Source organism: Fundulus heteroclitus, chromosome 11 (genome assembly GCF_011125445.2).
Source record: "Fundulus heteroclitus isolate FHET01 chromosome 11, MU-UCD_Fhet_4.1, whole genome shotgun sequence".
Taxonomy (NCBI): Eukaryota; Metazoa; Chordata; class Actinopteri; order Cyprinodontiformes; family Fundulidae; genus Fundulus; species Fundulus heteroclitus.
In genome coordinates, this window is record NC_046371.1 from 6,997,702 (window position 1) to 7,021,874 (window position 24,173).

The 24,173-nt window shown below is 41.4% G+C and overlaps 1 protein-coding gene across 1 annotated transcript in view; it reads right to left on the reverse strand.

Moving 5' to 3' along the window:
• Window positions 1-23,243, reverse strand: part of LOC105916840 (polypeptide N-acetylgalactosaminyltransferase 10) — a 125,917-nt gene extending 102,674 nt beyond the window's left edge. The window contains exon 1 of the mRNA XM_012851468.3: window positions 23,082-23,243. Within this exon, the coding sequence (XP_012706922.3) occupies window positions 23,082-23,243 (162 nt within the window). The remainder of the gene's footprint in view (window positions 1-23,081) is intronic.
• Window positions 23,244-24,173: the final 930 nt, after the last annotated feature.

The window sequence follows — 24,173 nt, forward strand, 5'->3', positions numbered from 1 at the left end:
AGAGAGCTCATCAGAAGCATTCTGCAGTTTGGGAACTCGGCAGACGAGTGACCATAATGGGTACAGCAGTTAACAGGGAGGCCTGTAATTCCCACTCTGTTGCGAACCTTCGGACCTGGAAACGAAGAGGGTAAATAGTGGAGGGCAGGTTCAAGGCACAAGAAATAAAAAAGGGGAAATAACGGAGCATAATAACTGGCGCAACCATGGTTGATCAACTTAAAAATACCAATAAATAAATGGAGAAAAACCAAGCAACAAACGCAAAAACAACAATCGAGAATATTGCATGAGAATAATAGCTGTGAGTAGTTCTTGAGATGCATCCCATAATGTGAAGATCAGTTCCACTGGTTAACTTCTGCATCCTTTTCCTGTCCATTTAGACCATCCGTTATCTAAATCTAATGCCACCAAAATGTATCTGACATTTTAAGTTTTCCCAAGAAAGCTGTGGGCTGATAGCCTCGTGAGACCATCCTGATCTCGCGAGCTTTCAAGGTTTCACTCGCAGATCAGTCTGGCTACTTTCCGTTATAGAAAATTTGGAGCCGTTCACCAAACGAACGTCCAATCAGCGTTGGCTTTGAGGCGGGTTGAGGTGTGACGCAACGAGAAGCGCGACAGTTCAGTCTAAAGAACATGGCGGCTTCAGCCGATGAAACTAGCGTTAGCGTGGCTATCGAGCAAGTTTTATCGGAATTACAGAGTATTTCTTCACTGAAAGAAGAGCAAAACACTGCTCTGGAGGCTTTTCTCAGAGGAAAAGATGTTTTTGCTCTTCTCCCGACTGGTTTCAGCAAGAGCTTGTGGTTGTGTTTTCGTCGTCGCTGTTAGTACGTCATATGCTTCGTTGATCTGATTGGTTTATTTGGCCCGTCTATCACCAACATAGGCCAATCAGCTAACCAGTATTTTCGCCCCTTCCCAAAATTACTTCAACGGAAGGTTTCCAGATGGATATGCGGAGCAAATCCATCTGGCGGAGTCAGGTTAGTGGGCTGATACTTTCCTTCTTAAAATCAACAGAAGCAGCAAGAATTAGTTTTATTCAATAAATACTGTGTTGTTGCACACTTGAGGTTAAATTAGATAATTCTTCAACCTGGTAGAGATCATTTTTATTTAAAACATGCACTTTTTTTTAACATGACAGTCAATTAATTGAATTTGTGTTTCAAAGCACTTCATTAATACAAAAAAATAGTCCCCAGAATAAAATGAAGTCAATTTTGTTTTCTGGGAAAACAAACAAGCTGGCCTTAAATTAGCATCCTGGAAATATCTTGATAGTCAGATAAAAAACAAATAAATAAATAAAATGGCATCCTCATAACCCATGTGGCTGTAATTAAAAGCCAGACTCCTCGCTCAGTATCCTCGGGCTGTGTGTTGCACCTGTCCTTCATTTGGCTCCTCGCGCTGATCTGGGGCGGCAGATCCCTGACGGGCATACAGAGCAGCTTCTGCACACGCTCGGCCTGAACCACGGCCAGCAACAAGTCAACGTGCGCCTTGTATGAGGAACCTGGGGAGGAAACGCTCTCCAGCAAACTCAGCCCATGAACAAACACCTCTTTTACCCACTCTAGCTGCCTACTCCTCCTGTGGCGCTCCCTTTCTCCCTTTACTCAGTGGCTCCGAGTGATAAAACTCAACGACTTAAGTCTGCAGCGAGCAACTCCACTTGTCTTTGCAAATGACTTTCACCCCTCAGTCTCCCTCGTTTCCAGAGGCTTAACACATTAAAGATAAAATCTCATTTCCTAGTCTAGCAGCATCGCTGGCTCTTAGCTTAGTGAGGCCGCATCAGGTGCTGACATTAACAGCTTTTCTCCTGCTCACAAATTCCTGAAGCTACGCTGGTTTTTGCTTCTTTGAATAATCTCACCGACAAAATCTCCCACTAAACTCTGTAAACGTATGCCTCCTTCATGAACTTAAGAGGTTCAGACTGCAAGGCATCTGCTTTCCTCTCACTCATTTCTAAGCCTAAAATTGAAACGATCTGATTTATTGACCGAGCGGACACAAAACTCAGATAAAGGCCAACATGATAACGACAATAACATCATTCGGTTCAGCTGGAGATGGCTCGTTCGTTCACATGAGCTTGCTGTGAGAAGACAAGCCAAGAAGGCTGTGCAGCAATCTGAGGAAGCCCTCGGCGAGCGCTGCGAGATAACTGAATTGAAATCGTTTCACAATGATTACAGGGATGGCACAGAGCTTCTTCAGCTTCAGGCTAGGTGTGTAAAAGAGCAAATCAGGCTCTGTGAGAAGCCAAGCTATTGAGAAAGAGGGGGGCTTTATCAGCAAGCAGACAATGGTGCAATGACTCAAACTATTACCACTGGAAGGTACGGGGTTTAAATTTCAGCTTCTCTGTGGCCTGAGAAATTGTTTTTAAGACTTTGAAGACATCATGACATGTTTTAGTGCTCAGACAACACCGTGTGGGAGCCCTTACACCTAATCTCTTTAGAATCTTATAATCGCCAAGGCTCCATCCGAATACCCTTTTTAAGTAAGGACTCTTTAGCCAAAGCGGAAGTGCGTCAGCGTTCGCCATGATAAGTGCTGTCTGAATAGCGCAGTCAGTAAGGAAGGAGGTAGGAAAAGGAGCCAGTAAGCTTCCTCTCCTTGCTAGTTTTGCCAAGGAACCCCGTAACGTCACTTACCGGCACTAAGAACCCTTAAGGTATCCCACAATCCTTTAGGTGACATATCAGCACAGCCCACTTCACAGAAATCAACAAAAATGTCCAAAGAGAAGAGAGCGCAGACTATGCAGTTCATTTTCAGAAGGCCGTAGGCCTGGATTTGACTCACATCATCCATGTGCGTTTCCGGCATGTAATGACATCAAAATCAAAGGCTGTCCGAAATCGGCACCGAGGTCCGAAGCTCTTTTCCTCCCCACGATAGAGTTCTTACCGTTGACCCCACGAAAGGTTACGGAAAAGGAGCTAGGAGCTGTTATTAAGGGTCTTCGGCTGGAGCCTTAGACTGATAAAACAACATCGCAAGATAAACTTAAAATCAAGATAAATATGGTGGCATTTTAAGATTGACCTAAAGCCAATGACAATAAAGATGATATTACTATTATTACTATTACGTTTCAGTTTTACTGTTAAGACGAAGTGTCACATGGTGCAGTAACTGCCTGATCACACGCATGCATCTAAAACCTACGTGTGATTCAGACCATCTTTTTCTCGTCGTTCATCACTAAATGCGCTCTATCTTGTTCTCATTTCTTCTAAACGGCTGTATATCTAGTTCACATTCACGAGCAAAAGTGCATTTAAACCAGGTTCAATATCATTACTGCCAGGTGTCAGTTGACAGAACATCCACTTTTAAGATTGTACACACCCAACATTTGCGCTGAGCAAAGGGATATATACATACTATAAATCTATAATTTATCTACCAAGTCACTCTCTCACTGTCCTTTCTCAAAATAAAAATTATACCTGGTTTTGAGACGATGAAAAATAATCCTCACACAAGCAGTAAAAAAATCTGTCAAAGTTCACCCTTTGTCTCCGTATATTAGCTGAATTTATTCAATCAATCTCAGACAAATTTGAATGTCACATACAGCTTGTGACGATGAATTTGACTTTGTCGCCTTTCAAGATCACAATTATCTTGCGCACGCTGCCAAAGCACCCACAAATGATCACTTTACTGAGAAATTAAATGCATTCATGTGTTGTGTAGTGAACTCCTGCATCAGTTCTCGTAAACCACACTTAAACTATCTTAATCCTCCAGTCTCAGCAGCTCTAATTGCTCTTAAACCCTCAGGATTCAAAGTGCTGATGTGCTTTCCTTAATTGCAGAGATCCTCCCTTTCCCCACACTTGTTTGCTGCCATATGAAGAAATTCATTGCAGGCTGAAACGGCAACCAATTCCACAATGCCGTAAGGACATCCATTTTGTGGAGCACATGTGTGGTGCAATCTGCGAGAAGCATTTTGCAAGGGCAGCCTGAATCCATTCAATTTCAATTTGGCTTTTGTGCACTTTGGATTCATATTTCCTGTAGGCGCAGCCTCGAGGTCCCCCGACATTCTGAAATCACTGCTCGCTATTGGCTTGAAATATCACTCACTTTCCCCTATATGATGTCAATAGAGCAGAAAGGGGGAGATTTTTTTCAGAGGACTTCGGGCTAAACCCTTATTCAACTTTAATGTTTATCAGAATAGCAGCAGAGAGGAAACGGTTAGCTGCAAGTCAAATGCTCCGACACTGCCGAGGAAAAGCGAGAAGCGGTTCTTACGACGGCTGTACCAATACGTCAGAATCTAGGACATTCACACGACTGTATGTTGAGTTGGCCCAGTTCCTGGAATTTAGTTGTAGAGATGAAAAAAATAAAATGTCACCTCCTGTTTCACACATTTCTCACTGATTCAACTTCTACTCTACAGACCCAGTCACTCAAATAACAAGTTCTGGCCTGGTGGCTGAATAATTAGGTGAGAAAACACGTTACATCAACCCCATGCTGAGGCGCAAAACTCCTCATCCTGATTTGGGTTTAATGACATTTTATTGACTATGTTCATGAATAATTGGCTGAAGAAAGATTTCTGTACTGTATGAAACTCTCCTAACCCTTCCCATGGCCGACTTATTATCCAACCTGTCGGTATGTGTCGGAAGTGCTCATTGTAAACCGCAGGTTTTTAAGCTATCAAGTCATGCTGGTCTGTTGCTAGGCAGATATACGTTTATCAGGCCGGTATCACCTTAATGATTGGTAGGCTCTCTGGAATTTTACAAGAAATATAAGTTTTCATTTCAGAGTTAGCGGGTCTGCCATAGGCCAAGAGGCTGCCTGCTACCATGTTCAGAGACACGAGCTATCTTCCTTAGTGTTAACTTTTAATGTGAAGCTGAACTGCTTTAATAAAAGGTGAGAACCAAAGAGAGAGGTTAACTGGTTCAGGGATAAACTGAGGGGGGAAGTTTTTTTTTTATTTTTTTCAGTGGACATCTTAAGACAATTTGTGTTTTATGTCCTGATCACCAAACAGTAATTTGGCCCCAGGGTCACTAGCATGGCCCCTGACCTGATGTCTAGGTTTGTCGTTTTTGCTTAGAATAATCAATACAGTTTTACAACTTACCAAGTTTTTGGTAAACTGATGGTAAACGTTTATCTTCAGTTTAATTAGCCTTTACAAAAGTGCGTTTCATAGTAAATTGGGTTTGGATTTGATAGATTTGCTTTTCGTGAGGTTGAATTGTGTGTTTGGTTATTGTTGTTTATTTCAGGTTAGACTAGTTTGTTCAGGCCTGTTACGGTTTGATCAGAGGACTAACCACAAAGTGTGAACAACAGATTTTTGGGAATTACATATTAGGAGGATCAATTCATACATACCAATCCACTACTGCAGTGTACTAATTTCTCCCCATGCCATCTTTACAGCAGATTTAGCTTTATATAAAGACCACATGGCCTTACACCAACCCAACATTTGGCCCTTACATAACTGCATCGAGGGGTTCTCGGCTGAGGTGGGTCATAAGAGCAAAGAATAGAATAAGATAGAAAAGAAAAACTTTGTTTCTCTCAGTTGGTGAAAGACTTTTTTTCTTTTTTTCCTCTTTCACTAACAGCATCCCTGCACAATAAAAACTACAAGAGTCACATGAAAAGCAAATTAAAACACTTAAAAAGTGACTCTTGTGAATGTATAAAATGACAGTTCTTACTTTGAAGTGTTCTTACGGTACGTTTAAGGTGGATATGGCAAATGGAATAAGTGACTTTTTGTTAATAGCTTTCTGGGCCAGAGGGGCTTTGAACCTTCTGACTGATGGGAGCAGCTAGAACGAGTGAAAGAGAGGATGAGAAGGATCTGTGATCAGGGTGGCCTTCCTGATCACAGAGCATTTGTGCCCTTGTGCCGGGGGAGTTTCAGGTGAGCCCATTGTTTTTGCTGGACTTGTTTGTGATCTGGGACAGTTTGATTTTGTGTTCACAGTGAGAAAGTGGTAAAATGTTGAAAGTGATGATAGCTTCAATGACCAATTCATAAACCACTGTCAGTATTGATGCTAAAATATTTTCTCAGCAGGTGGAGACATTGTTGCGCTTTAAAAAAAAAAAGTGATCGTGTGTGCACTTTAAAAGATAGAAAAGTTGGCCATTCTGGTACAACAGACCTGAAAACAAGACAAATACATGATCAGAACTTAAGGCAAAAGGTGAAAATGTCTTGTCAGAAACTGCCATCAAAGGTTTACAGCCAAACAGATCATCAAGTCTAATGGACCGGGACGTTAGGGGTACTCCTAACAATGTGCATGCCGTGATAATGCATGCTCACTCAATCCAGTCTCAGCACAACGCAGTCTCTTTATGCCTCATCTGCTGAATGAACGTCTACTAAACAATTACTTGACCTTATCCAAGCCAGACATGTGAACTACAGCCACATGATATTAGAAAATCTTGTGATGATGAAAAATTATTGGTAAATTTTGCGATGAAGATATTAGTTGCCATATATGCCTATTTTCTTCCTTCCACTCTTTGTCATTCGTGCTTTCATTACTGGGTGACCTTTTGTATTTTGGACAGTGTCATTTGAATCAAACTGAATTTAATGCCTTTATTACCAGTGCAATGGAATTGGATGCAGTCCTTATGCTACAGATTTAAGAACAAAATATAGATTAGTTGAATTAACCAACTAACTAATTATGATCATTAAAAAAAATGTTCATACCTTTACCATTTCCGAAACCACTGCAGCAGTTTCTGAGAGCACATGGCACTTTATAGTAAAGAGCAAAAAACATGATTCATTACTTCCTTATTTAGGGTACAACGTATAGGTAGGGGACAATCCAGCTCTTGTCCAGAAAAATATGTAATTTAAAAGTTTAAATCTTTTGCTTGGCAAAACAATAGACACGATACTTAATATAAGCGTTAGTGTCCTTTATTTAAGTATGCACCTTTGTTTCAGTCATGTGATTACCAGCAACACGAACGTTTGGAAAGACTGTTGATTGAGTACTGGAGAAGGGGTAGGTGTGTATGTATTACATGTTACCAATTTTTAATATGGAGAGGGGGTAGACGCTCTCTGCCTACTCCTTTTGGGCATCCTTGAAAATATTTTGTCGACTATTTGCCAGACTAAAAAAAAAATCTGTTGGGTCATATAAATAAATAAATAAAATGTTGAACAGATTAGGCTCACTATTTGGCAATAAACCAGTCAATTTTGTCTCTTGCGCAACCTTGAGTAATGCATAATAAACTAATTCATTACTTATAAAGTGTTTACAGATCAACTCATAACATACCTAAACTACCGGTATGTATTAGCCATCTATAAGGGCAGCCTTATTGTTAAATGGCACTGTGTAAACAAATATCTGGTCCATGCAAATGAGTTCAGAAGCAGCCCTATATAACTTCTGTCTGTCTTGTACTTTTGCTGAATCTTTACTGATCAGATCTAGCAGCAGAGTAGGCTGCCATCTTCCTACTTTCTTTGCTCCATTTGTCAGCTCCAGTCTAGCTCCACCATAGCCCGGGTTATTATTAGCAATTAGCTTCAAAGGCATTTACAGATCAACAACGGAGGGAGACAACCTGGCTTGTTTCATTGCTTCACTATATACCAGCTGACCGGGCCGTCAGCATTTTTTCTGCGTACTGCAGCAGAACGGAGCGTTGTGTGGTTCAGACCTGCGCACCTGGGAAGTGGATTTTGACCTGGGAGCTCAGACCGGCAGATAACGGTCATTGGGCGTTTTATGTCTGTGAAGCTAATATTGACACCGATTGCGTTAGCTTACATTGTCTGGGATGTTTACTACTTCACTTTTGCAGATACAGGTGTTAACAGGTGTTAACCTAGGTTTCTAGGTCACTCTGTAACAAGCGTTTTCTAGCATCAGCTTGTAGCACTACCACAGATAGCATGTGGAACCGTTCGGCATTTTGGTTTGTTTTTTGCCGTTTGACTTATAGGGAAAGTACCTACGAACAATGCTTTGTGTATGCCTTGTCATCTATGGCTGTAGTTGCCATGTTAGCAGTGTTTAAAACTTCTAGGAGAAGGGAAGCCTTGTTGTTTTTGGTCAGGTCAGTGTCTGCAGGAGGTGGGCTAACCCCAAAGTGTCTTTTTTTCCTGCTAGTCAATGTGGAACCCCGCCACGAGGAATGTCCATGTTGAAGCAGAAATGACATTGTTGTGGAAATAACAAACAAGATCATGTAGTTTCATTCATGAAAGCACAATGTATAAATTGAGGCTAATGTAGGATTTTAAAAAAAAGTCAAATATGGGATCAGAACTTTGGGCACATGAAGATAACATCTAATCGGAGATTGACTTTAAAGTTTTACAGTCCAACAGGTGTCCAAGTCTGGGTCTCACTGAAAGGTGCCTTGAAAACTCAACACCCTGGAAGCATCACCCACGAAGTTGGAGGGTATGTTCCACTAGAGAAAAGACCCTCTGCTCTCATTGTTCCCCCCTTCATCATGAAATAACTACAGCCACATCAGTAAAATAACAAGCTCACTCATTCGAACCAAAGCAATATTTGGAATAAAGTAAACAACCAACTTGATGTGAGCTTTCAACAAATCTCCAACTAGAATTTGAACAACTTTACAGGTAAGTGATTCTTGCAAAGACTTAACAGAAAAAAAAAAACGTATATTCCTTATTGAGTGAATGATATAAAAATGAAATGAAATGACTGGATAGTTAATAGAGTAACCTTTATTTTGACAATGTTAAAGATTGAATTTCTAAGGCTGCTAAAATGTTTTATACGGTGGTATTATATAAGCCATTACTATCGCAAAGCCACTTTTTTTTGTAAGGATTTTCCCCTTCATAATGTTTGTTGCAAGTAAACATCCCTAGGGTGTGCTCATTAATAAGGCCAAAACCCCCGCTGGCTGACCTTCTTTAACATATGCAAACATGCATCTCAGTGCATGAGTCAAGGCTTCTAATGCATGTGTCCCACAGTGATAAATGAGCATTATTCGTGCTTCTTGTGTGTTGCTCATAACTACAGCCTCCCATGAACACGATTCCCACTTCTCAGCGACAGGCCGCGGAATCTTAGCCAATTTGTTTCTCAAGAGCACATTTTATCTTACAGACTTTTGTCAGAGCTGATCACGTCTACTCAGAAAGAAAATCCTTCAGCAAGATGGACCAACGTGTTGGGAGCTTCCCGAGAGCTCATAAACCACAGGCAGATGAAACTGATTGCACCGTTTCCTTTCAGTTGCCCGATGTTTGGTTCCACTTAAACAGCAAAGGTTGAACGGGTTGAACTCTTGTCACTTAATTTTTATCATTAAAAAAATATTTTTTAAAAAACAGAGGCCCCCCCCCCCCCAAACAACATTAATACATTTTGCACTTTGGGGTTAATCTAAGGCTGACCTGAAGAGCAGCAACTCTTCTAAGATGCTCGAATGCAATAATTAATTAATGATCTTCATAATTTATGCTGCTTTCATCTACCACTGCTTCATTGCAGAGAAGCAGCTTCCTGCAATTTACCAGAAGACAGAGGCAGCTCTATGGCTTCCTAAACAGGGGTGCTACTGATGTTTATTTTTGTGATCAGTTGATTACTCATTATTTCATGATGCCCCCCCACACACACACACACAGTATTCCTAGCTCAGTTCTGTCTTTAAGAAGAAAGAAGTCAGTATGCTAACCAGAGTTTGAAACAGAAACAATGCTAATGAGAATGATGAACTGAAATAACAATTTTTTTTTTCACATTACAAGCAAAACCTGAACGTATTTTATTTGGATTGTATGTGAAAGAACAACACAGGTAGAAAATGTGGAAAGAAAAGGATGCATGGTTTTCCTTTTTTTATTTTTTTTACAAATGCAAATCTGAAAACTGAGTGTGTGTGTGTGTGTGTGTGTGTGTGTGTGTGTGTGTGTGTGTATCCATTTAGCTCCCCTGAGTCTCTTTTTTTACCTATTGCTGTAAAAATAGCTGAAGGTCTTTTACGGCATGTTTCTATCAGCTTTGCTCATCTAAACACTGAAACGTTTACAAGATAATCTTGTAATTACACTATATTGCCAAAAGTATTTGCTCACCCATCCAAATTATTAGAATCAGTTGCTCTGATCGCTTCCATGGCCACAGATGTATAAAATCAAGCACCTAGGCACGCAGACTGTTTTGAAAAACATTTATGAACGAATGGGTCGCTCTCAGGAGCCCAGTGAATTCCTGCGTGGAACTGTGGCAGGAACCCACCTGGGCAACAAATTCAGTCGTGAAATTTCCTCGCTTCTAAATATTCCACAGTCGACTGTCAGCTGTATCATAAGACAATGGAAGTGTTTGGGAATGACAGCAGCTGAGCCATGAAGTGGTAGGCCATGTAAGCTGACAGAGCAGAGTCAGCAGATGCTGAAGCGCATAGTACGAAGAGGTCGGCAACTTTCTGCAGAGTCAATCGCTACACGCCTCCAAACTTCATGTGGTCTTCAGATTAGCTCAAGAACAGCGCAGAGAGCTTCATGGAATGGGTCTCCATGGTCGAGCAGCTGCATTCAAGCCATACATCACCAAGTGCAATGCAAAGCCTTGCATGCAGTGGTGTAAAGCACGCCGCACTGGACTCCAGAGCAGTGGAGATGTGTTCTGTGGAGCGATGAATCGTGCTTCTCCATTTGGAAATGGAGTCTGGGTTTGACGGCTGCCAGGAGAACGGGAATTGTCTGACTGCATTGTTCCAAGTGTAAAGTTTGGTGGAGGGGGGATTATGGTGTGGGGTTGTCTTCAAGTAGCGGGGCCTGGCCCCTTAGTCCCAGTCACAGGAACTGTACTTCAGCGTACCAAGACATTTTGGACAACTTCATACTCCCAACTTTGTGGGAACAGTTTGGAGCAGGCCCCTTCCTCTTCCAACATGACTGAGCACCAGAGCACAAACACAATCCTAAACCTTGTGGACAGCCTTCCCAGAACAGTGAAAGTTGTTCTAGCTGCAACGACGTCATCTTGAACCCCTATGGACTAGGAATGGTCTCATATGTGAGTGAAGGCAGGTAAGCGAATACTTTTGGCAACATAGAGTACACACTGAGATGTTTAACAACTGTTCCAGCACACAGCAGCACTTCTGCAAGTAAGCTAAAAGTTTAACCAGAACACCTTCTGCCGCATGTTTGCCTCTCTATATTAGTAAAATGATTTGCTCATCCACCTTTACACAACATTTTAACTTGTGTGACAATCCCAGTCCTATCTTTAAACTTTCTCCCTGCCCTGTCCGCTGTGCTCCTCGGTCTTGATCACGCAATTTATTCACTAATATTCTTTAACATACATCTAAGGCTTTCACAGAACAGCTCAATTGATAATGAGATGAAATTAAAAAAACAAACACGTGGATTCGGGGGGTGGGGGGTTGGCTGTCCTGAATTTTATTTAGGGTCATCAGCGTGAAAGGGACTGGCCAGTTTTTAGATTTGTATGCGAGCATGATCTTTTTTCCATTCATTGCAGTGATGAACAACTACATCCTACAATATCATATAAATTACCTATAAAATACTTAAGGTTGGTGGCTGCATGTTGACAAAATACAAAATAAACTCTATCTCCATCTATCCAAAGCCCGGGATTCATTCAAATATCTGCATATCAAGTGAAATAAGGTTTAAATGTAAAAACATGAACAATTCTCCTCTAGTCCCACCAGAAATTAGGAAAAATTAGATGTGATTGATTCTGTGTTTCCAGCTTGACAGGGCTTTCCTTTGTAAGAGGAAAAGGGCCACAGGCAGTGCTTTTTTTTAGGTGAAACCACAGATGGGCTCTCTTTGGAAACAAGTTTAATATTCTTTCAAACCACTTGTTGCATCCAGTGTTTCATGTAAGAACTGCAGGTAAAAACTTCCTTGAACTGGCCTAGAAGATGTCATGCTTCAGGGGCCTGTCCACAACCAGAAGGGTATTTTGAAAAATGGGAGGGTTTTTGTTTTTTGTTAGAAAATCTGAGACGATATTAAAAGTGATTTTGCTGTGCCCATTGAGCCTTGGCTTTTAGAAATGATGTAAGGCAGTTTTCTTCATGCATGCATTATGAGATCATAAAACTGCTGATACTGGTTTTGAAGAAAGTGGCTGTCGATCAACTCATTGGTGTTTTTCACTCCCCATGTAAATCTGGGCATCAAAACCGACATAACCTTAATATTATGAAAAGTTATTGGTAAAGCTACAATATTAATCAGTATTAAACAATTTGAAATAACATGAGCAGCAGCAGTAACTACACATCCGTTTTTCTACTTAAATACTATTTACTTTTGATAACATTCTCTTCTGTTTCTTTATCTTGAGTTATATTTTTTAAGGGCGTCATCCTGTTTAGGATATATGAAAGGCTCTTAGGACTACCTGAAATCTTCAGACTCTCTGCCACCCCCAGGACAGGAAAAGCTTGTTGAGTCAATCAGACAGCTAGCTGAGCAGCACAGCAGGTAGCGGGTCAAAGCATGCAGCCTCCTTTCACTTCTACTCTCTGCTCTCATCTTTTCAAACGTGCACTTAACCTGAGCGTCTGGAGCAGGCGGGACCAAGCCGAAGCCGAGCCGCCTCCGCTTCCACGGCCCGCCTTATAATGAGAGAGACGGCGAAATGTGCAAATGACCTTTCCGTCACTGTCGCAGCGGGGATGCTTTGAGACAGCTCCTGTTTCCCTGCACACCATGGACCACTCATGCAAGCACCATATGCATGGGAGTATTTAAAATCACAGTTTACACTCGCCTTGAGTTTGAGATAGGACACAAGTTTTTTTTTTGTTTTTTTTTACAGAGCACAGAGTGCAGCAACTTCAACCCCTTTCATCCCATCTGCAACCTTCACTTCTCTCCAAAATTCATATGAAAATAGCTGCATCTCAGGTCCATCAGCATGGTTTAAACAATAATCACAAGAAATAATCCGGTTTCCAGTTTTCCTGGACCTTTTCTGGACTGTTGACCGTCTTCATTCCTCTGGATCTGGCGTGGCCTTTGATCCCATAACATCCTTCTGAGCACGCTGCCAGCAAAGGGAATTACCAACACACCTCTTAAATTAGATGAAATCTCACCTCTATGGACAGACTCACTTTCTTCAGCTGAGATCTTTTTATGTTACTTAAAGTGTTCCCCAAGGTTCTGTCCTGGGGCCTATTTGTCATCCATCGCCTACTATTTATCAGGAGAATATTGTTTTCCACTGGTATGTGGATGACACAGCATATCTTGACTGGACATAAAGCAATCAGCCAAAATAAATTGTAGCACCCTTAGATGTAATAGTAACATTACTATATAGGCAAGCCAAGTGTATTCTAGGGCTGGGCGATAAATCGATTTAATCGATTAATTCGAATTTACAATTCTTTAGGATTTCATTTTTGGAAAATATGGATTTTATTTTGCCAATACACTCATTGGGTTTCCATGAAGAGAACAGCATGTGATGCTGAATATATGTTTAGGCAAATGTATTGTCAAAATATTGTTAAGTGGAAACTTTTTTTTTACCAAAATATGAGGTACTTTATTTACTTATTTACTTTTTTTTAAACTTAGTTTGAAGTTCACAAGTGCAGTGAAGCCTGTTCTTAGCTCAATGTGTAATACCACTAGCAGCAAATGTTTTGTTATATTTTCATTGTTTATAATGGCACGGCTGCCATCTTGTTTTACAACCCTACTTTACAGCTTGTTTTTAGTTGCACTTTGAATTCAGGTCAACTCCCTGACGAAATGCTTGACATAAAAGCAAGGTTTTAAAATAATTTCTTTAATTTCTTTTTATGAAACAAAAAGGAGGAAAAAAATCGATTAATCGGATTTGGTATGATAAAATCGGAGATTTATTTTTTAATCCATATCGCCCAGCCCTAGTGTATTCGTACAGCATATTTCGGTAACAGAAGAATTAAAAAAAAGGTTTGCATGAATAGATAAACATGTTTCTGTTAAAACTTTAGAAATAGTTGTTTTAATTAGGCCAGTTAAATCAAATTAAAGATAGGAGTGGGGCCTGTAAAAGAAGTTTGCTGTCAATTGCTTTGTTTACATGCACACACTTTCACGATCGGATTGAAACGTACTCGGATTAAAAACAAAAAGAAAATAAATCGGATTGTACCGTTTACATGGGCACACAATAAAGTATTCCGATGATAATTTACGTTTATATGCATCTGGCTTTATTCAGAGTAGAAACACTCTGACATGTGCAATTGTCAAATTACCCTACCAAAAAAAAAACACAATAAGGAGAACTCAACAATCAGTATTATACGAGTTTGAATAACTTGATCCTAACAAGCGTTTACATGCATGTTGATCGGATTGTCAATTGGCATAAACCACCCGTCTCATTCGGAATACAATTTCACCTCAATTGAGATTAATCACGTCACAATATTCCGATTGCCGTGTTTACGTGACGCATTTTATTCCGATCTGCCCTTTATTCTGATTCCGTAAACGTAGCTACTGAACAGTTCGCTGACTGCGGTGTTCACACAGCTTCTCGCCATCCAATCAGCAGCCTGAAACTACCATGTCGGAAGCACATGTCGGAAGTCCCTTGTGCATTCCAGCCCACTCCCATGTCTCAGCAGTCTGTATGCAGTTTAAGCAGCAATATAGGAAATATAGATACGGAGGGATCATTCTGAGAATTAAAGCGTAATTATCAATCTTGTATATACTAAAGTAACATAACGCATGGACACAAATTACAGCAGAGCAGCTAACTAACTGCAAAAACAACCTTACATGTTTAATTTGAAAACATGTCTCTATTCTGGATGAGCACATACAAATCCTGTAGTGCAGCATTCCTAACTAAAGTGAAGTGGTTTTCAAAAACTATTTCCCAAAGTTGAACAATGACAAAACCTGTACAATTCTCGATGGTTCCAAAATCCATTTTTGTCAAACCAGACAGGTTTTTCCTGACAGCCGATAGCTCCTTCTCTTCTGTTTGTCCTTCTGATCCTCAGATCTGTCTCTTACAGTGACCTTCTGTTGGGCAGCATGGGGGTTTAGAACATCCCTCCGCTCGGCCTCCAACTTCTGGACGCCTCTCCCTCCAAATATCTGCATCACTGACTCTCCTCCACTTTTCAAATCCTGCCTGAAAACCCATATTTTCATAAAGGCATTGTTTGTTTAGTTAACTTATTCTGACATCTACCCTTCTCCTTTGTTTTTGCTTCTATTTTATCCCACCCTGCACATACAGCTGTGTGCAGGGTGGGATCACAGCTTTTTCTTTTGATGGAAATTAGATTTCTACATGACAAATAATCTGCTCGATGTAGCCCCAGCAGTCATGACACACAGGCTGATGATTCTGTGCGAATCAATCATTAATACAAAGAGGACCGTTCAACATAATAGCAGTGTGGAGTTCAATCAGTGAAGCCATTCGTTCGGTGGAAACGTGTCAAACAGACGACACTCGTTTAAGGATGGAGGCGGCGAACGTGGCACACGCTGGTTAAAGTGCATTCATACAAAAAGCTGAACAAAACGCGTTGCTCCGGACATTGTTCGGGAGAGCCGCGCGCTTTGATTAAAACGTTTATTGGAGAGGGGAAATGTTTATAGAGTGCAAAAAAAAAAATAACAGGCTGCTCACCTAAAATTATCTCGAGCGCATTTAAAAGAAAACCAAAACCAGACAGACGGACATGAATCGAATGAGGAATAATCACAGCGACAAAGACTCAAGCCGACGGTCGGCTTCAGGGTCATCAAAGGCCTGCAGTTCGAGTTTTGTGACAATTACCGCACAGAAAATACAGAAATTTCTGAAGCACATCTGAGGTTTTTCCAAAAAAGTTTAAAAAAACTAAATAATCTGAGGTTATCATTGGCTCCCAAACATAGAAATCAAGCAACAGGACACTGTGAAGCTCTGTGGATTAGGAATCAGGCTATGGAGATGTCCTTTCATATCACAGTATGAGAGATTTAAATCACAATACTTAAAGAGGTTAGGCTGACTTTTGCTGAGGAAACAATACCCCTGAAAAGGGTGTTTAAACCAGGACCTCAAACACACCAATAAGTGAGTAGCATCTTGGTTCCAGACCAACAAGATTAATGGTATGGAGCGGCCCGGCCCAATCCTCGGACTCTAATCCAATTGAGAACCGTCGGGGCGAAACGGTGCATGCTGCTTCTGAGACGCAACGAGGAAGGGGAGAGGAACGGAGGAGTGCAGTCCGGTCGTCCTCAGCTGGACTACCTGTTCACAGGGCTCCTGAATCCTTACTGTGGGAGCTGCTGGAGAAAAATGGCACACTCTTAAAAAGTGCCACTGTTACAAAATCACTAAAACGTCCGTCGCTGCAAACACAGAACCTTTTATAAGGTGATAAAAGTTTGGTTTAGTTTTGATTGATAATGGAAATGTGCCATGTTACTAACGCATCTGCAAATGTATCTTTTTATTAAGCAGTAACCTTTAGTGTTTTACAAGCTTCTCATAAATAAAACCATTTGTATTATTATCATCATCATCATTATTGATATTGCTCGTTTGGAAACTTTGTCTACATTTAAGCTTTCGCATCGACAGACTCGACCAAACAGCCCCAAAATCCTTTCTGTTTCAAACAACTTTGTTCAACTCATTAAATCTTTAAACTCTTCTGTGCTGCTGGCAACAATTGGCCTCATTTTATTTTATTTTTTTTTTAACATAATCAGCTTATCGCTCTCTTATCAAACAGCTCTGGAGGCTGACAGCTGTTATCTCACAGTTTGCTAATATGTAGCAGGCTTTTTTTTGCGCGGCGCCGTCCTTTTAATCTCCATTCAGTGCGTCCTGCTGTCAGTTAAGATGTCAAATATGAAGAGAGAGAAAAGCAGCCAGGGAGCAAATTTGTGCTGGGTCAGCTGGCTTTGTCATCCCCACAATTCCCTCTTATCTACTGATAAAACAGCAAAGATACCATTTTTGAATTTCAATTGAATTCTTTTTCATTTTTTCCAGACCTGAACTGTGCTGATAGCGAACAAAATCATTTACAGAATATCCATTCCACTTTTACCCTACATAAAGAAAAGGTTTGACAATTACAAATGGGCTATAATCAAAATTTGGACATTTTTACTCCATTTCTTGGGTCACTGAAGTTGCTTAATTTGTTGAAAACCCCTGAATTAGACACACATGCCATTCATGAAAGCCTCCTTTCACCACATTTAGCCTCATTAGAACTGGAGAAGCTGTCTTTGTCTGCCAAAAGGCTCCAGTTTTGTTGGGAACTTTAAACTATTCTTAAAAAAAAAAAAAAAAAAAAAAAAAAAAAAGCAAAAGCTCGATATTTTATGGTCTTGAGTAACAAACAAACCAGCAATATTTTATAAATGTCCTTCCACTGCTGAAGACTTGACAAGTTTGGTTCAAGTAGCAAAACAAATAAGAGGACCAACAATGTAAAGGGAGAAAACGGTGTGAGGAGACTTTTCCTCACTGCTCAGAGCTGATGGGAGGCTGGATGGAGATAAACGCAAGGCAGGGCTGCAAAATAAAACCCACATACGTCATCTTTACAGTATCAGTGCATGCAAAATGGATAAAGGAAATAAAAAAAAAACAGGAATACAGAGGTTGTTGGTTATTATATTGCGTATAGAGCTACACAATGGACTGATTCAAAGTTGTCATCGCAATATTTACGTGTCCAGTATCACAACTGCAATATTCGGTTGGGTATTAAGCTATACTTCAGGTGGCGGGTTTTCAAACAGCACGTCTGTGATTTGGAGGCAGTCTACCTGCCTTTAGTGCTCACATAGGAAAGCTGCTGAGAGGCTGAAGCTCATGGAGAGTTGTGAGGACACTGAATAACGACAAAGAAAGATGTACACATAATGAGGGATAACATTAATTGATGCTGTTATCCAGGGTATAACAATATTTTCCTGCATCCCTGATCGCAAGTGTCAGGAATTCATGTTTTGTGCGTCACTCAGGTGTTACGGCTGTTAAAAGGAGTCTCACCACATTAGATGCCCACACCTGTAACAGATGATAGTACTCAGGATGCTCAAAGTCACAAAGAGTGCCGCAGGCTCCGTAGCTTCCTCGAAAGGATGAGCAGGGAGAGAAAAATGTGGATTCTTCTCAGTGATATTGTGGTTGCACTGTTTCATCATCATGCAGTATCTTGCAGCCCCAAGAAGGGGTAAGCCTGAAAGATAACCTCATCCACGGCACTAAACGCCTGTCTGGGCAGGAGATACACCTTCCAACAGAACGGCGCGACCATCCAGCCAGAGCTACGACTGAACGGTTGACAGAAGCGCATTCTTGTGCTAAAGTGGCCTAGTCAAAGTCCAGACCTAAATCTAACTCAGAATCTCAAGGAAGGCCTGAAAAATCACCCTTCACAGATGCCCTCCGTCCATTTTAACTGAGCTTGAGCTATTTTGCAAAGAAGAAATTATAAATTATTCTCCACATGTGCCAAGCTGGTAAAGACTTACTGCACAAAGCTTGAAGCAAAAGGTGGTCCTACAAAGTTATGACTAAAAGCAAATGTTTGTCACACTTTTCCTCTTTCCATTCATTTAAAAAACATGTAAAAAGAATAATGGAGAACATGCTGCTTGTAACGATGCTCAGAGCTTCATATAATAAGAACAGTACTCACTCATTATGAGTGTTTCTGTGCAAAACCTACAGCAAGGAGTGATGCAGCAAATGTCAGAAAGCCGCTCTTGTCTAAATACTTTGGGAACAAGGCCCTCAGCCACCAGTGAAGGCACGCCTGGAACAATGACGCAGATTTGGCTTTAAAAACCTTAGCGGAGACATTCAGGTGTGGCCGAGGTTGACCAGATATTCAGGATTTCGCTCCCGGGCCATTCCAGTTCAAAGGTGAAAGCGTCTTTAGACATTGTGCGTATAATGGAGACTAAAGACTGTGGCAAAGCGCAACACCTTAGCCTCGTGAGACCATCCTGATCTTGCGAGCTTTCAAGGTTTCACTCGCAGATCAGTCTGGCTACTCTCCGTTAAAGAAAATTTGGAGCCGTTCACCAAACGAACGTCCAATCAGCGTTGGCTTTGAGGGGGTTGAGGTGTGACGCAACGGGAAGCGCGTCAGTTCAGTCTAAAGAACATGGCGGCTTCAGCCGATGAAACTAGCGTTAGCATGGCTATCGAGCAAGTTTTATCGGAATTACAGAGTATTTCTTTGCTGAGCTAACGAGCCGTTACCTGCAGCAGCAAGAGTAGCTTGGCTTGTGGTTGTGTTTTCGTCGTCGCTCTGTTACGAGCGACGACGAATCTGATTGGTTTATTTGGCCCGTCTATCACCAACATAGGCCAATCAGCTAACCAGTGTTTTCGCCCCTTCCCAAAATTACTTCAACGGAAGGTTTCCAGATGGATATGCGGAGCAAATCTATCTGGCGGAGTCAGGTAAGCAACACCTAGCATATTAGAATAATGTGAACAGGACGATGCATCTCTTAACCAACCACTGCATCTATCCAACCAAAGCAGAAACACTTGTCTGAGGTTTCATCGTGACTCTCAACCTCCTAGTCCATCATGATTGTGTCTTTCTGAAAAGGGTGGGGAGGGTTGCAGTAGTGAACCACCGCGTCTATGTGCTGGTCTGGACGTCTACAGCTCAAGTCACTTATACGTATTACAACATCCATCGGTGAAGTTGTAACATGCGGCCCTGAGCTTCTGTCTCTCTGTACTCAGCTCGCAGCCCTTTCAGCCAGATGACTGCTCCTGCTGAGCCTGCTTCTGCTGGAGGATTCTTCCACTGATGCACCGTAATAAAAAAAAATAAAAAATACCTTGACAATGTTCCCCTTGAATCAACCTGAAGGGGGACTGGCAGGTAAAACATTGTAAAAATCAGATTTTGCTTCCCTTCGATTTACTCCTATTCGCTAAATGCATTAAACCAACACTTTTCAGTCTTTGAAGGCGTCAAGAAACATCATGTATTGTGTTGCACTTCTTGTAAGCATAAAAAAGAAAAGACGTCTGAACGACTCATGGGCATATGCTTTGACTCATAAATGAGGATTTTCTTACGATGCCTTTATTGTTGGACTCAAAACTACCGCCTCTATCAAAGAACCACTTCTTTTCTTTTATAGGAATCATCTTCCTGTTTATTTCCTAGAAATAAAATTGGTGTTTACGCCTCAGTTTGCGTTTCAGCTCTTGGAATGGGCAGACAAGCTCTCACAGGAGTTTGCACGGCCCTTTAGATGGATGTGTTGCCGGCGCGGAACATTATGGTGGATGGCTTTAGCAGTTTCTGCACAGGTTAACCTGGCTATTTTTTTATTATTATTACAAAATCAGTTAATGCAACCTTGGACTTTCTTGTTTTTTCAAAACCCTCCCATCTACTATGATTATCACTTTGTGTGTACTCAGCACTTTACATGAACCAACTCACGTTGAATTCCTCATATGGACAAATAGTCAATTTACACCCGGTAAAGTTTTATAGTGTTCTAATGTATTAACTTGCATTTATTTTGTCCCAGATAGCCGATTCTGTGAATTACACATATGATATAGAAATGTCCTTAAATATCATCACAGTAACATGTAAAATATGTAATTTGGCCTGTATAATGTCCATCCATCCCTGTCTTTCAGTAGTCTGAGTTCAGACTAACAGGTGAGGGAAACTCAGACACCCCTGAAGTTCCTCAGAAACTCCTCAGCTTGTTCTGGCCATTTGTCCCGTCTTGTTCTTGAAGAACAAGACGGGACAAATGGCTCCTCCAGAGAGTTCTGGTTCTGGCCTGGCGTCAGCTCTCAGTGGGATCCCCTGTGCCAGCCACATTCGGGTTTAGGACCCTGGCCTCAGACATGAAGGAGCCGACTCTTTTTCCCGGCTGCATCACGCTCACTTTTAAACTTCTCTACCGGGCTCTAAAGCTCATGACCTGGGGAGTCCAACAGAACCACACCACGGGCAAAAGGCAAACACAAAAGCCCGAGGTTCCTAAACCAGATGCCCATCTCTCCACAACCATGCCTTTAGGTCCTGTCTACAAAGGAGGCAGCTTTAGAGCAGCGGTACCAAGCTGGGCTTTGGGCAGAGGATGCAAAAAATATCTGTTCCTTACACAAGTATCCCCGGCACTCTGTTCCTCTGCAACACCCTGGGGCTGGACGATAATTCAATAACAATATATACTGATCGATAGACATATGTTGATGATAGAAAAAAAATGGTTAATAAAAAGTTTAATAGAACAGTTTTCCTTTCATGTAGGTTAATATTATCCCAACCAATCACAAACGCAGAGCCAGGGTCGTGCCGCCCCCAAGCTCCGCCCCCAAGCTCCGCCCCCTTCAAAGAGTTCAGAGAGCAAGCGTTCTTTTTCATTTTTTAAATACTTGGTTTTGGTAAAGAGTTGGTTGAATATAGGGTTGAGTTTAAATTTAGTGTTTGTGTGTTCTGTATCTAAAAATGGGTCGCCTAACAGCATAAAATGGCCAGGGCTGCACTTAAAATATATGTTTTGAATTTGTTGATAATTATCGATATTGATAAATAAGATTTATATTTTATCAATATGCTATTTTTTCTATATCCTCCAGCCTTATAACACCCCCCACAAACGGCTTGGATGTGGTCAGGAAGCAGCCTCTACCTTCATGAAACGCATGCAGCGCGGACGATTTAAATCCCATGAGCCTTCCAGCAACTCTGTGAGGGTAGAGATCTTTAACCGTTTCACAACAACAAAACAGAAAACGTATCATTACAACAATAACAGTGTGAGGAGTATCAACTTGCAGCATTTGGAGCCATTATTTTCTACGTGCTGGGAGCTCATACTCTGCACGCCAATAAGACGTTGAGCTTGTTGCGTGGACTCTCGCTGCACCAAAAGTCACACAGAGTATATATATATATATATATATATATATATATATATATATATATATATATATATATATATATATATGAATAATAGTGGCCGGTGTCCCCCGCCTGTCATCCAGGAGACCAGGGTTTGATCCCCTGACAGGGAGAACACCTGACAGAGGTGGTCTCGTGGTTAGAGAGCTGGGTGTCTGTGTCCTGCAGAGGCCCCGAAACTCAACTCGGTCACTCTGGGTCCCTGAGCGAGACCCCTGACCACAGATCGCTCCCCCGTGTGCCATTCAGTGTTGGCAACATTTTTATTTATTTATTAATGTAGTCTAAGTTTGTCGTGGAGTTCATGATTATTTTTTTCAGTGATTCTTTTTTTTTAATACTGGGGGGAAAAATAAGGAAGTTACAAGCTATAAAATCTCACAATTTGCAACAAACGTATAATTACTTCCCATTGAGCAAAACAAATAATATATATTTCTATTATTAAGGGATCTATATGAGGCAGGAGTCCTTTCCTCTCCAGTCAACCTTAGAGTTTTTTGCAACACTTTTAACCCCCATGCCTACTTCATGCACCTCCTGTTTCTAACCATTTTATGACGTTAAACTTAAGTTCATTTTTTTAAAGGTTTACGTTTTTTTATTTCTTCCAAAGCCAGGGAATCGGCGAATGAAAGGGTGCTCTGTCCTATAACCCGTGAACGCACCACCTCCTGTTTTCACATTTTCTGACAACTTCCTGAACTCGCAGTTAATGCAACTTTGTTTCTGTGACGTCGAGCTCCGGCAGAGAGCTACGTGGCTCCCCTCCTCATCCTGGACGCAGGACTTGCATTTAAACGCTCATAACAAACACGTTTTTATATATAAATATATATTTAAAAACAACAACAAACGGTGCAGGAATGCAGCGGAAGGTTCCGCGGTCCAAGCCGCTCAGAGCGGCGGCAGCAAGCAGCGGGGGCACCGGCAGGGGAGTTGCGTTGAATCCCCGCCGCTGCACTGTGAGCGGCTGCAGCCAAACTCGCACATTTCAAGTGCTTTTTTTTTTTTTTTTTTCAGAACAGTCCGCCGTCCACGCAGTGACGCGAGCCATGCCGTACCTGAATCGCAGGGATGCCGCCCGGACCGTCCACCACCGCGTCGGGCGAGTTGTCGAACACTCGGTCCCTGTACAGCGACCACAGACCGACGTTGGGGAGGAAGAGGAGAGCCGCTATGAGCAGCCCGGCGAACTGCAGCAGCCTCTTCTCCTTTCGCCTCATGTCTCCTGAGGGAGGGGAATGGAACAACAGCAACGACCGTGTGGAGCGGCGAGTCCCCGACCAGCGCTTCTTTTTCCCCGAAGCGCAGACAAGTTTCACTCCGACTGTGGGAACGGACACTGGCGTGTGTGACGCCGTTCAAGGCCAGCGCGCCGCCGCCAGGGGGCGTGCCGCGGTTTAAGGCAGCCCTGGAGAGGAAGCATTAATCAGACAGATTATTTTATTAAATGTCGTTTGTTTTTTTTTTTACTCAGTGGAGACAACTTTACCTTTTTTGTTTTTGCAATAATGATAACAAGAGCAAAACCAAATCACCTCAAGAAATACCTTTTGTTTTCTGTTCTTATTCATAAACGATGACTGTAATAAAAAAAATGCCTATACACTCATTTAAAGGCAGTTTTTTTTTTACATATAATAAAGTTGATCTAATCTTTACCAGATTGTAAAATGATTTTAATTTAACCTCCGTTGTGCATGGACAGACTGTAGATTACAGACCACCACTCTATCAATTAAACAAAAATGAAGCCCACATGGAAAGTAATAGCAAGATACGGTTTAACCCTTTGTATCGGATCAACTGATCCAGTAAGTGTGGCCCGCTGTATAAAAGCAGAAGTTTAGGTATTGTGATGCTTTTGAGAGCGCAGGTGTTTGTTAGAACCATGCAGAGATGAGAAGACATCAGCGGGGACCTTGGTTTGGTTCATTGTCATGATTAATTATCCTGTTTGAGTTGAATGTGGGTTGTTGTTTATGTTCTTTTTATTAATTGTGCAGCTTTTTAAAGACTTACCAGGGTTTTAGAATTTGTGCTTCTGATATTTTTTTTTTATGATCAACATAAACACAGTTGAAATGTCTCAGCCCCTAGCCAACATGTTCATATGCCTCTGTTTATTGCTCATTTCTGTAAATATATGAAGA